This window comes from Onthophagus taurus, chromosome 11, assembly GCF_036711975.1.
Source record: "Onthophagus taurus isolate NC chromosome 11, IU_Otau_3.0, whole genome shotgun sequence".
NCBI classification, from domain to species: Eukaryota; Metazoa; Arthropoda; class Insecta; order Coleoptera; family Scarabaeidae; genus Onthophagus; species Onthophagus taurus.
In genome coordinates this window covers 30,242,939-30,257,438 of record NC_091976.1, presented here as the reverse complement: position 1 = coordinate 30,257,438, position 14,500 = coordinate 30,242,939, and the positions used below count along the sequence as shown (strand labels likewise).

The window sequence follows — 14,500 nt, the reverse complement described above, 5'->3', positions numbered from 1 at the left end:
CTTTACTATTACATTCATTTTTTGTTTCTAATTGTTAATTATTTATTTCTATGTTAATTTGGATTTTAAAACTTAAACGTTTCCCAAATTTAGTACCTTTATTTTTTTTAAATTGGCGTTTTAGGTTATGTCAACATCAAAAGGTATGAAAACATGTTATTTTTTTAAAAACGTCAAATTCAAGTAAATTAAAATGGCAAAACAATACAAGTAATCCACAATTTACCTCTTCCTTTATTAAACATTAATTAATTAATCATTTTTTAGATATTTACATCCATTGAAATATCATAGAGATTATGTGGCACATGGTGTTCGGCCGGATGGAAGGGAATTTAATAAATTCCGACCAGTTATAATAAATGCTAGTTCAATTTCGACTGCGGATGGTTCGGCAATAGCGAAAGTGGGGAGAACAACCGTCGTTTGTGGGATAAAAGCGGAATTATGTCAACCGAAAGCTGAAAATCCCGACCAAGGGTTTTTAATTCCCAACGTTGAATTACCCCCGTTATGTTCGCCCAATTATAAACCCGGTCCTCCGAGTGATCAAGCACAAGTAACTACAAAAGCAATAGCTGATGTGATTGAAAATTCTGGGTGTATAAGCTTAAAAAGTTTATGTATATGCAAAGAAAAATTGGCGTGGTGTTTATATGCTGATATGATTTGCATCGATCATGATGGAGCTGTTATAGACGCTTGTTTAATCGCATTATTGACTGCTTTAAAAACTGTTAAACTTCCAAGCGTTGATTATAACCCAGCAATTGATAATAAATTAGTTAATACTGATGAGATGAAACCTCTAAGTATTAATAACACACCGGTTTCAACTACATTTGCTATTTTTGATGAGTAAGTTATTAATTTATTTGTTATTCACTTAAGGGGGCGAATCTCTTTTTTTCTATTTAATAAAGTGATATTTTTCGGAATTTTTGGCTACCAAACTATGTGCTCTTCCAATTTAATCTTTTGCTTAAGTTTAGAACATATATTTATTTATTTAAAAACACATTTGTTTATAAAAATAACGCCTGCTATATCCTTCAACAACGTTGTCGCGATATCTACCCTTGAGATTATTTGAAACAGAAAAAATTATTGACAAAATGGCGCCTAGTTAAATTTTGTTCTTAAAATCGTTAAGTTTATTGCAAAAAAAACATGATGTATATCAGGTATCAGTTTCTCTGTAGGTTAAATGATACAAAGATGGTTTTTGAATGCATAGTTAAAATTTCAATTGAGTAGTTATCTAGAAATCATCTCATCTAGTTGTAGAAAGTATGTTTCGAGAAAAACGCCGAATCTGCTATACCAGGGCCGTACACTATTCCTTCTTCTTGCTCATAGAAACACGTTTTGAAAAATAACTTTTAGTTTTTGAGAAAACAATATTTGAAGTTTTGATAAAATTTTCGATATTTTTAAATTAATGTCTTAAATAACTAGGGGAACCAAAGTAACTTGGGTTCATGCTCCAAGTTATTACTTGGATCCCAACGTTGGCATGAACCTAAGTTACTTGGGTTCATGTTCCAAATTATTACTTAGGCTCCAAGTAATAATTAGTGGAACCAAAGTAACTTGTGTTCATGCTTCATGTTCTTACTTGGAGCCAAACGTTGGCATGAACCCAAGTTACTTAGGTTCATGTCCCAAGTAATTACTTGGAGCCCAACGTTGACATGAACTTAAGTTACTTGGGTTCATGTTCATGTCTTCGAAGTCGGCCGAGATTATATCTTATATCAAGTGAAATATTTTTGGCCGATTTCGAAAACGTCGACCGCTTTAAATATTGTTCATGTTACTTGGGCTCTAAGTAACAATTTGAAACACGAACCCAAGTAACTTAGGTTCATGCCAACATTGGGCTCCAAGTAATAACTTGGGCCATGAAAGAATAAATAAATAAATAAATTTTTGAAATGATCGACCATTTTTTCGAATTTTGCAATTTTCGCAGATTAAGTTTTAAAAATTCGTATAAAATTGATTTCTTGGAATATTAGTATAAAAATTTCCCAAAATGTTAATAAAAGTGTCCTCTTTCCAATGAACCAACACGTTTTGAAGAATAACTTTTAGTTTTTGAGAAAACAATATTTGAAGTTTTGATAAAATTTTCGATGTTGCAATTTTCATCGATAACTTTCAAAATTCGTTATAAAATTAATTTCTTGAAGGATTCTTGTGGAAATATCGCCAATTATTAATTAAAGTATCCTCTTTTTAATGCAACAAGCCGTTTTGCAAAATCGCTTTTAGTTTTTGAGAAATAAATTTTTTAAATGATAGGCAAGTTTTTCGAATTTTGTAATTTTCGCCGATTAAGTTTTAATAATTCGTATAAAATCGATTTCTTGGAATATGAGTATAAAAATTTTCCAAAATGTTAATAAAAGTGTCCTCTTTCCAATGAACCAACCCGTTTTAAAAAATCATATTTATTATATTAAAATTTTCGATGTTGCAATTTTCATCGATAACTTTCAAAATTCGCTATAAAATTCATTTCTAGAAGGATCCTTGTGGAAATATCGCCAATTATTAATTAAAGTATCCTCTTTTTAGAGTTGCTTCGTTAGTTAAATCAGCATCAAAAAAGTTCATTTTATATTTTGGATCCAAATAAGTTGATATATCTTATCAGCTTTCTTATTAATTTCATTTTATTCAAATATTGCAATAATGTGGCAAGTGGTTCTGATATTTACGATAAGGTAGGCAACCAAAACTACGTTGCACAGAAATTTCTATTTATTTTTAGCATTACTGATGAATTCTCGAAGAATTGAAGCATAGAGAAAAGAAAAATAAAGAAGATGAAACTATTTGAGTACGTAGTTTTTAGTTATGTTTCGCAATAAGACTAAGTTTTGCAATAAGTTTGCAGATTACAGTTATGATTTTTGTAGATTTCGTTTCTGGACTATTATTAGCAGCTCGTATTTGATATGTGCAGTCTGCAGCTGATCCTGAGTTATATTTTCCAAGTAAGCTCTAGGCTCGTCTATCATTTTCAGTCTTCACTCTGACATTACGGTTTTGCAAACTCAGGCTATAGTTTGCTTTTATATATTTGTTACTCGTACTTTTCAGCACTTATTTGTAGTCTGCAGTTATAGTATACATTGCTGATAAATAGTAGCCTTCTATTTGGGGTTGGAGTTTTTTCTCGGCAGCACTAGAATGGGATATCCTGTAATAATAATCTAAATTCTTCTGTGTGTAGGTATAATGTGCAGTCTGCAGCTATAACTTGTAAATCGATATATTGATATCAATAGCTTTTTGCCTACTCAATATCTAAACTATCCACATCATGCACAGACAAAGGTTGTCAATAAAGGCAATAATAATAATAAGCCTTCATTAAAAATGCTGACTGCTATATAAGCGGATATTTCAACTGTTTTTAAGCCACAGCTAGATGTTTGAGGACTAATCGCCAAACAGTAGAATTGAACCTTTCATTGTTATTTTGAGTTTCACCACTCATTATATCATATAATGATTCATAATTATATCATATAATGTTTGTAATTGGCTTTATAGCGGCTGCAACATCTAGATGAAGCGTCGGTTTGTGGTCGAATTTATCCAGTTTTCTCTTGGCTTCGGCTTTACGCCATTTACACCAACTCTCTGGTCTGATTGGGAACTATATTTGATGCGGATTTTCGTTTGACGATAATTTATGGTAGTAGGTTGCCGATATAGCATTACACATATCTTATTTACCATACTAAGGTCCACTTTTACAATCCTCCTGATAAACTATCTAGAGGATAGTTGCCATGGTTACGGCGGTTTTAAGAACTGGATTTATCTATCGGATAAATTTATCAGGAGGTGGTAAAAGTGGGCCTAAATCGTTAGTTCTTTTATTAATCTGTCTGTCAACTTATTCTTTCCACCAAATTTTTATGTTTTTTTTCACGTTTCTGTCGTGCACCCATGCACGATTTTAATGTAAAGTTATCGCCATAAAGATTCATAGCCACAAGGTTTTAAAAGTTGTTGTGTCGCCATCGCCAATATAATTTCATGTTCATCCATTCAAGTATTATATTCCTCAGTCCCAGATCTTCATTATACTTTCTGATAAAAGTTGCCATTCCAAATACATTCCATCACCGTACACAGTAATTTCTGTTTTTCTCCTCCTCCATATATACCTCAATACATCAAATACAGCTTTTGATCCTATGTATATATTTTCTAAAGCAGCATAATATAATGTCGAACTAAATCCTTGAGACCACAAAATAAATTTAACTCCTCTCTGGCAATTCATCATAATCTCATGACTAACACTAACCTTCTATTTACTTCTTACGATTTGTTTTCAATCATTGATATTCCATCGATATTTTAAATCCTAATTCACGAATACTGGATTCATAAAAGCTGATTTGTTTTTTTACATGTTTTACATATTACCAATTCAAAATTGAGGTAAACAAAGATAAAAATGCAATAATTCGGTAACCATGAGTTAGGTTCACTATAATTTCTTCGTCTCTATTAGTTACCGCTAATTTCGCAGCTGACGTAGTCTCCTGCGTATATGTATTCCCGGAAAATTTCCTTTTTTTTTTGTCGATCCGGGTGTTTAGAACTTCAGACAAGTTCAATCTTGTTCTTAGAGTAGCCTTAGTAATCAAACCGAACCTTGAATGTACTGCAATTTCAAACAACATCGGTTTTTATGAGTCATAAATAAAAGCTGGTCAGGCAAGGAAAGGATCGAATTTAAATTTGTTTAAACTAAAATTATTTTGAACCTAGTATTTCTCTACAATTTGCAAGTAAGGTGTGTTCCTTAATGCGGCCCTGAGTGAAGAATCCTGTTTTTGTCCGTCTTACTACTACAGTAAAAAAAAGGACAACTTACACCGTATTTGTTAAATGTTTATAACTTCTATAATTTAAATAATTTTAAATTAAAACTTCATAGAGGTATTGAAGAGACCTTAATGTTTTAATTTTTTAGTTGTGAAATATTAACGGATCCAACTCACGAAGAAGAAAATGTATCAACCGGGATAATAACAATAGTTATAAAAAACGAAGAACTTTGTTCGGTTATTAAACCTGGTGGATCTCCAATTAGTGAGGAAGATATGTTATCTTGTGTTGCAAAAGCTATTGGGAGAGGAACTTTGATTACAAAATTGATTGATAACGCTGTTCAGGAGACTAACGATGAAATTTGATATAAAAAAATGGGAAACTTGTAAAAATTAATCATAAAAATTAAAAATTTAACATATCAGTTTTTTTATTAACGAGTATACATGAGTAGTATTGCCAAACAGAATGATATATGTATATATCTATTTACAAAATGCTCAAACGTACTGTGTAATATTAAAAAATACTACAACGCACCATCTCGTTTTTATTTATAATTATTATTAATTATTATAAAAAAATTTTAAAGTACTAATACGATAGGACCATTTTTTTCATATTATTTACCATTACGTTTATTTTTTTTACAATTTTACTTTACACAGTTCGTATTTACGATCACAAAAGGTGAAGGTAGATTTTTTTTATTATAAACACGAGAAAAGTTACACATTCTTTTTTTTTGGTAAACTTAAAACATTCAAAATTACTCAAATTTGAAGACCAAAATGAGGTTACTAAATGGAAGATGTTTTTTTTATCTTTGTTTGGAGTAATAATTAATTATAAATTCAGTCGCTAAAAAGATATTAGGTACTTATTAATAAGGACTCGTATTAAAATAGATTATGTACAAACAACAACGAAAGAAAATATGGGGTGATGCGATTTCTATTGTTACTGTTGTTCATTCAAATTGGTTCATAAAAAAATATATTACACAATTCGCTTCTAAACTTGGAACCAAAAATGTTAATGCACTTAATGGTCACGTATTTATAATTATAAACATGTATTTCTTTACAAAAAAAATAATAAATAACACTATAGTACAGTTTGTATTTACAGGTATTTTTTTTACTAAAATTATTTTTTAAAAAATTTTTGTTAATTAAATTAAACAATTACATTTTTATCTTATACAAACACATACAAAAATTCCATTTCGTATAAAAGAAAGAGTATTTCTCCCGATTTTTTTTTTTAATAATTCCTGGACATCTTTCTTTAATATTTGTACTTTCACTTCTCCTTCTTCATCATCCAAAAAAAAATTGGTTTCATTCACTCAAAATAATAATGAAATCTTAGAATACAATATTAAGTTATTTAAGTGATTTTTTTTGACAATGTGCAAATTTTCGAGATCAATATCTCTTTAAAAAAAAAAAAAAGAAAAAATAATACAGTCAATACAATTATTAAATTTGTAAAATTGTATGGACTGTATATTCAAAAATTCTTTTTTATTTTCTAATACTATTATTAGTCCGGTCAATATGTACAAAAAAGTTATGTTGGAAAAGTTCGAGCAAAACAATTTTTAATACACTTCAACCAGAGTTATATATTATGTTAATTCTATCCAACAGCAAAAGCCAATGGAAGAAAGAGATGGGCCGATGTGGTGACAATAATTAGGGATCAAAACTGGAAAGCAATGATCTTGAACTTGAAAATTGAAGAAGAACACAGGATGAGATCCAATCAGACTTGAGATTTATCCGAAAACGGAGGGTTGATGACCGTGGTCTTAAAAATATTCAAGGTCACTCAATCCTACCGCATAACCTTAATTCCTCCTCTAAATAATCTCTTCTACTGATAAATTAGAGTTGCCACAAAAGAATTATTAAAACAGACTTAATGAATACAAACTTAGTAAAAGTGGGTACGATTGAACACGACACTTATCACTTGCAGATGAGTCAACTCGGTTAAAGGAGGTAAAGCTGATGTAAAGATTTGATAGTAACTGTGAAAAATCAAGCCTGGCATTCTCAAAGACCCGTTGAACAAATTTTACAGCCCCATTTCGTTGCTGTAAAGCTATATGAGAAATCAAAAATTGAAAAACACTGTTGGACAGAGTCCTTGGCAGTGAGGGATTAAATAGATGTCTTGGGACAACTGACACTATCAGCAGGGAGACTACGTAAGTTGTATGAGGTGGTTAGGGATTACTTTGTATGAGGTGGCAGTGTCAAATGCCCTTACCCGTAACGCTATGTTGATGAAGTTGTGGGATACGCTAATAATCTTCTGGTGATGGTAAATAGTAACAGTCGTACAGAATTGGAGGTGCTGCTTTGAAGTAACCAACGGTTACACCACATAACTTGTACCTTAAGATGTCTCCAAGAACGGAGAGCCGATGACCATGACGTTAAGGTTCAAGATCAATGAATACTCCTCCTCCTCTATATACAGGGTGCGGCAAAACTCCCTCCCTAATTTAAAGGTTGAATAAAAAACAGATGGTACAAATTAACGAAACTGTATTAACACGAATGGAATCTACAGAATGGGAAGTTACGTTATTATGTTTTACAAGTTTCTTTTTTTGAACAGTACATCGCTCAAGTGTTTTCCTTCGTTATTGGAGTGCACAAAACCCTCGGGAACTCCATGAAAAGCCTCTGCATAGACGTGTTACCGTGTGGTGAGTGATTAACAGTGTCGGGATCATCGCCCCGTACTTTTTTGAAGAAGGAGGAGTGGCAGTGACTCGAATCGATACATTCAAATGCTTCAAACTTTTATGACACCACGATTCAATACGATACAGATTCAACAGGATGTGTGGCTTCAGCAGGACGGGATCACTGCTCACACAAGCAGGAGATCTCTTCAAGAACTGAGGCAGCTGTTTCCAGAACGCTTGATGTCTTTGCGCGGAGACATCCACTAGCCAGTACGATCTCCAGACCTTATTCCCTGTGATTTTTTTTGTATGGGAGTTTCTTAAGACTGAAGTTTACAAACATCATCCGAGGACTCTGCCAACCCTACAACGATTCAAGAAGACATTGCTCGTATTCCTCAAGAAATGTTGATTAGAGTAATGGCGAACTTCCGAACTCGCATTCGGCAATGCATTGACAACGAAGGAAAACACTTGAGCGATATACTGTTCAAAAAGAGGAAATTGTAAAAGATAATAACGTAACTTCCCATTCTGCAGATTCCATTCATGTTAATACAGTTTCGTTAATTTGTACCATCTGTTTTTTATTCAACTTTCAAATTAGAGAGGGAGTTTTGCCGCACCCTGTAGTAGTACGCTTCAGTTCAGGTTGTGTTTTCAGATTTTCGTTTTACCAGTTTATTGAAAAAGAAAGCTGAAATGTTGGCCTCCTGGATATCAAGATTAACGTGACCTTGGTATCCAGGAGGAAATTCGTCAATCAGCAAATAAAAATGATGGACAACTAGAATGTATTGACTCTGACCTTGAAATCTTTCTGAGAACTCTTCTATCTACATAATAGTATGCTTCACTTCGTGTTGTATCCGCAGCTTTTTGTTTTACCAGTTTGGGTTATACTCGAATAATGGGTTTTTGCCAACTGACGAACTTTCTCCTATATATTAAGGTAACCTTAATATCCAGGAAGAAGTTTCTCAATCAGCAAATACAAATAATGGTCAACTTGAACGTATTGATTCTGACCTTGAGATCTCTCCGAGAACAAATAGCCGATGATCTTAACACGATTCAAGGTCAATCAATCATATAGCGTAACCTTGATTTTGACCTTTATTTCTCCTCTATCTACATAATAGTGCACTTCAGTTCGTGTTGTATTCTCAGGTTTTCGTTTTACCAGTTTGGGTTGGGAGTTCTCCTGGATATCAAGATTAACGTGACCTTGGTATCCAGGAGGAAGTTCGTGAATCAGCAGATAAAAATGATAGACAACTTGAATGTATTGACTCTGACCTTGAGATCTTTCTGAGAACTCCATTTCAATTCGTGTTGTATTCCCAACTTTTCGCTTTACTAGTTTGGATAGTTTACTAGTCAGGAAGTACAGGTGAAGGTCACCTTGAATCTATTGGCCTTGAGATCTCTCCGAGAACGAGGAGTCGATGACCGTGATCTTAAGACGATTCAAAATTAATCAATCATTGCGTAACCTCGATTTTGACCTTTATTCCTCCTCTATCTACATAACAATACGCTTCAGTTCATGTTGTATTCTCAACTTTTCGTTTTAGTAGTTTGGGTTGTATTCGAACAGTATTTGCCAACTGACGAACCTTCTCCTGGATATCAAGATCACCTTAATGATCTTGATATCCAGGAGGAACTGCAATCTATTGACTCTGATCTTGAGATCTCTCCAAAAACGAGGAGCCAATGACTGTAATCTTAAAACGATTGAATATTTTGATCTTCACTCCTACTCTATATGATATTACGGTTTAGTTCGTGATCTCAGTTGGTATTTTCTGCTCAATATTCATATACAGGGTGTCTCACGTGACTGGTTCGTTAGAACTTTTTCAGGTTCCACTATTCGTAGATTTGAAATTTTGGCAGCATGGTTCGTTTATTCGGAACTTTCGATCTAAAATATTTTCAAGATGGCCGCCACTTCCGATTTACCGGAAGTAGACCATAACTTCGCTATTTTAAATGGAATGTTTTTATTACACCATTTAATTGTACGTAAAAAAATAGGTTGACTTTATTTTGGTTTCAAGCTTTTTTTGGTAAATTTCAACATGCTCGTTAAAACTCCATATTTCAGACCAAGTTCATTCAAAAAAGATCTACGTTGGCACGATTACTCTTCAGATGTTGTCAAATAGATTGTCATTTGTTGTATCGGAGTATCTTATACAGGGTGGTCAAAAATTGAATTACTGTTTCTCCATATTCAATGAAAATATGGAAATGAAACGCCCCATATTTTTTTAGCCTATCAGAAAGGGAATTTAATTATCTATAAACGTTTTCATACCTATTTATTGTAGTTCGCCTCATATTGCGAAATTTATTAAAACATGCATGAAATGCAGGTTTTTTTTTATTAGAAAGCTATGGAATTTAGACGGTTTTTGGTCCATGTTTGTATTATTGTTGTCATTACATTTGACGACAGGTGTAAGTCATTGAACATCATGGAAAAGTTTTTGTTTTAATACTTTCATTTATTTGATCTTCTATTTGTTATTTTTGGTAAGTAAAACATAGTAAACTAAAAGATTATCAATCGTAGTTAATAGTACAAATAATAATAGAAATAAATTAAACAAAAAACTGCCAAAATGTCATGGCCTTGTAATAAAAATACCAACAATTTCCTGCATGTTTTGATAAATTTACGAATATGAGAGAAACTACAATAAATAGGTATAGGAATGTTTATAGATAAATTGTAGAGAATTAAATTCCCTTTCTTGTAGGCTAATAAAATATGGGGTGTTCCATTTAAAATTTTCTACTTTCTCCCCATTGAATATGGAGAAACGGTAATTCAATTTTTGACCACCCTGTATAACAGTGGTGTTCATGACGTCGATCGCGAAGCCATTTTGAGTCGATCGCCAACAAAATCATAAATCTGAAATATCTATAACATAGATATTTATGCTATACTCTAAAGTTCTCAATATACAAGAAATCATGACCGTATTAGCTTTTAAAATCAGTAATTCTATCCGGGCAAAAAGTTTACAAAGAAGCTTTTTAAATTATACGTAGAAGAAAGCGGCCACGAAGGATGTACTGAACTTGTGATGCATACTAACGTGAGGTGGTTAAGTAGAGGCAAGTTCTTGCAGTGAAGAAATTAAACAATTTCTTATTACAAGGGACGACGATTACAAGATGTTGGAAGATGACATTTGACTTTAAGATTTGTCTTTTCTGACATATATTACAAGTAAGCTGAATGATTTGAATTTAGAACTTCTAGGACAGAATAAAATTAGATAGAAAAAAGAATAAAAATATGAATGAGTTAAATGAAATGATTTTTTATTTCATATTTTCTTCATTGAAAAGATGTGATATTATTATAAGCAGGTAGGTAAATATGATAGGATGAGCCAGTAAGTAAAAACGTAAGGTGAATTTCAAAATGTAAAAAAAGATTTTAAACCCTTCGGTCGATCTTGGCAAGATATTTATATAAAAAGTCGATCTTCGTCAAAAATTAGTGGACACCACTGCTGTATAAGATAATCTGATACAATATATGACAATAATACACAGGTGTCCCGAAACTCAACGTCAAGCGGGTACCGGGTGAGAGGCCAACTCATACCTGTTCTGGTAAAAATAAGAAAAAAATTCTATGTCTCTTAGTTAAGTGGTAATAGACATATTAAACTAAAATTAGAACTAAAACTAGAAACTTTCGGGTTTTGCCGTGCGTCTTTTAATAAAAGGTTTGACGTTTCGGATGCCATCTTGCAAACTTCTTCAGAAACTGGTTCGAAGTGACGAAATCGAAAATCGGAAACAATATAGTAATAAATCGGAAAACTAATTAATAATCAATTCAAGCTAATTTATTAACTAATTGCGTCACTTCGGACCAGTTTCTGAAGAAGCTTGCAACATGGCATCCGAAACGTCAAACCTTTTATTAAAAGACGTTTCTAGTGTTAGTTCTAGTTTTAGTTCTAATTTTGGTTCAATTCACACCGGCCGTGAAAACCTTCGTACTTATGGTAATAGACATATTTTTGAAAATGTTAAAAATCGTTCCCGTACATCATATCTTTAGGTACTACAGTCAGAAATGTTCGCAATTTAATAGTGATTTTTTAATAATGTATTCCTTGTGAACCATGATACTGTAGAAGTCACAAATCAAACAACAAAAGTCGTTAGTTTTGCAAAAAAATATATTAATTTGATTGAGTTCAGATTGAAAGAATTTGTCTATCAAGTTTGACATGGAATTTTTTTCTTATTTTTACCAGAACAGGTATGGGTTGGCCTCTCACCCGCTTGACGTTGAGTTTCTGGACACCCTGTATATGACAATATATGATGATACCAATTTAGAGCTTTTTTGAATGAACGTTGGCTGGGATATAGGGTTTTAAAGAACATGGTGAAATTAGCCAAAAAAACCTTGAAATCAAAATAACTCGAAAACGAAAAACATATCAATAACTTTTATGAAAGTCAACATATTTTTTTACGTACAATTAAAAGGTGCAATAAAAACTATAACATTTCAATTAAATTTCAAAACTGTACGAATGCTGGAACCTAAAAAAGTTCTAACGAACCAGTTACGTGAGACACCCTGTATATAAAAATAGTTGTATAAAGTTTTATCCAGTTTTTAACAATGTCGAACTTTTCCAAGATAAAATATACAAATTAACCAGACTATATGTGTTGTATCCACTTTACATAATTAATTTAATTGATTTATCAATATGATAAACACATTTTACTCTTTACAATCGCATTAATTTCCAATTAAATTCATTTTCATGGTTTGTAGATATAAAAAGGGAGGGGGGAGAGCGAAATTAAATTAATATTTACAAACCTACCTACATCAAAAAACTACAACAATTAGCGTTAAAATTACATCTTTTGAAATAAATAAATCAATCGAACGAAACAAATCGCGTAAATTTCATTTGATTATTTTCATTTCTATTTACATTTACATGATTAAGGGCAGTCATTTATTTCAAAAGAGCATCGAAGATGTGTGACTATTTCTTTTGTTTAATTTTACCACTCTAATTAGGCAGTTAGGTTTCACGTTCTTTTCTTATTATTTTTTTTTTTCGTAAAATACTTATTAGGTATATTTACCATTTTATATTTACTTTCCTTTTTCTTATTTTTATCATTTAATATAAAAAAATTAAGATAATCAAATAGACTAATAAGACTAGTACGCTGATACTATATACAATTAAAAATTATAAAGGTTTGTAACCTTTTAACCATTTTTTTTTTAAATTTTTTCTTAAATTTACTTAATAAACCTTAAATTATCAATCGGAAACGTTCGATCGTCTGCGAATCCCGTCCTGAGCCCCACTATTTACCTGTTGATATTGATGCAACTGCCCTTGCCTTTGTAGCAACAATTGGTTTAATCCCGACGTCGAACTTGATTGAGCTGCATCTGAAGATTTCATTGCATTTAATCCAATAAAAATTACCAAGTAATGAATTTACCAAGAAATAGAAAAAAATCACAGTCTTTTTTTTTACTTAATTAAGAAATTGGCTTTCATGCATGACTTTGAAATTAATGAATGAATTAAAAAAAATTGAGTATAAAGAAAAAAGTTAATTACTTCTCAGTATAAAAAATACGATCATTTTCTATCAAAGTTTAACTTTAAATCACCAAACTGACTTGAATTCGTCGCCGCCGTTGCCATTTTTATCGTTATTGGTTGTCGTTGAATCGTTCTGGCGGTTACGTTTTGTTGAACTGAACCCTGTTGAATTCGGGGCCTTTGCAATTGAGTTACTAGTTGAAATGGTTGGCCACCTTGTGTTAATGTTACCCCCGTGGGGGTTGTTCCCCGAATATTTTGTTGCGTTAACGTTTTTACACCAGAAGACATTAAATGTGCTAAAAAAATTAAATTAAATTCATTTTGATTCATTAAGGACCACTTTTACCATTCTCCTGATAAATTATCTAGAGGATAGTTACCATGGTTACGGCGGTTTTAAGCGCGCTCATTGGCTAAGGTCTATTACTATCATCTTTTAGTTAAATTTATCTTATAGATAAACCCATCTATTAGCCAATCAGAGCGCGTAAAATAGCCGTAACCATAGTAATAATCCTTTAGATAGTTTAACCAAAAGATGGTAGTAATGGACTTAGGCTCGTTACTACCATAGTAAGATGGTAGTAATCGACTTAGGCCCACTTTTACCACCTCTTGATAAATTTAACCGATAGATAATTACCATGGTTACAGCGGTTTTAAGCGCTCTCATTGGCTAAGAGCGCCAATTTATCTATCGGTTAAATTTATCAAGAGGTGGTAAAAGTGGGACTTAGGTTCGTTACTACCATCTTCTGGTTAAGCTATCTAAGGGATTATTACTATGGTTACGGCTATTTCACGCGCTCTGATTGGCTAGTAGATGGGTTTATCTATAAGATAAATTTAACTAAAAGATGGTAGTAATGGACCTTAGGCTCGTTACTACCATCTTCTGGTTAAGCTATCTAAGGGATTATTACCACATTAACCATAGTAATAATCCTTTAGATAGCTTAACCAAAAGATGGTAGTAATGGACTTAGGCTCGTTACTACCATCTTCTGGTTAAGCTATCTAAGGGATTATTACCACATTAACCATAGTAATAATCCTTTAGATAGCTTAACCAGAAGATGGTAGTAATCGACTTAGGCGCACTTTTACCACCTCTTGATAAATTTAACCGATAGATAATTACCATGGTTACAGCGGTTTTAAGCGCTCTCATTGGCTAAGAGCGCTAATTTATCTATTGGTTAAATTTATCAAGAGGTGGTAAAAGTGGGCCTTAGGTTCGTTACTACCATCTTCTGGTTAAGCTATCTAAGGGATTATTACTATGGTT

At 32.3% G+C, this 14,500-nt stretch overlaps 3 protein-coding genes across 4 annotated transcripts in view; 2 read left to right on the top strand and 1 right to left on the bottom strand.

The window, feature by feature from the left end:
* The window catches only part of LOC139432213 (uncharacterized), a 200,625-nt gene that overhangs the window by 10,570 nt on the left and 175,555 nt on the right, over positions 1–14,500 (top strand). The gene's annotated exons all lie outside the window — the stretch shown is intronic.
* LOC111428743 (exosome complex component RRP43-like) lies at positions 106–5,990 on the top strand. The gene is made up of 3 exons (XM_023064402.2): positions 106–210; positions 268–858; positions 5,009–5,990. The coding sequence occupies exons 1-3, from the start codon at positions 194–196 to the stop codon at positions 5,229–5,231; spliced, it is 831 nt and encodes a 276-aa protein (XP_022920170.1). The 5' UTR covers positions 106–193; the 3' UTR covers positions 5,232–5,990.
* Positions 5,272–14,500, bottom strand: part of LOC111428745 (transcription factor Spt20 homolog) — a 24,009-nt gene continuing 14,780 nt past the window's right edge. Inside the window, exons 9-10 of one of the 2 annotated variants that reach the window (XM_023064404.2) lie at positions 13,287–13,508; positions 5,272–13,049 (exon numbers count right to left, since the gene is read on the bottom strand). In XM_023064404.2, the coding sequence (XP_022920172.1) occupies positions 12,916–13,049; positions 13,287–13,508 (356 nt within the window). In that variant the 3' untranslated portion in view covers positions 5,272–12,915. Of the gene's footprint in view, positions 13,050–13,224; positions 13,509–14,500 lie in introns of both variants that reach the window. The other variant, XM_023064405.2, reaches the window with a different exon arrangement.

Coding starts and splice junctions, on each gene's coding strand:
- LOC111428743 (XM_023064402.2), top strand. Junction 859..5,008: donor ACATTTGCTATTTTTGATGA/GTAAGTTATTAA, acceptor TTAATTTTTTAG/TTGTGAAATATTAACGGATC.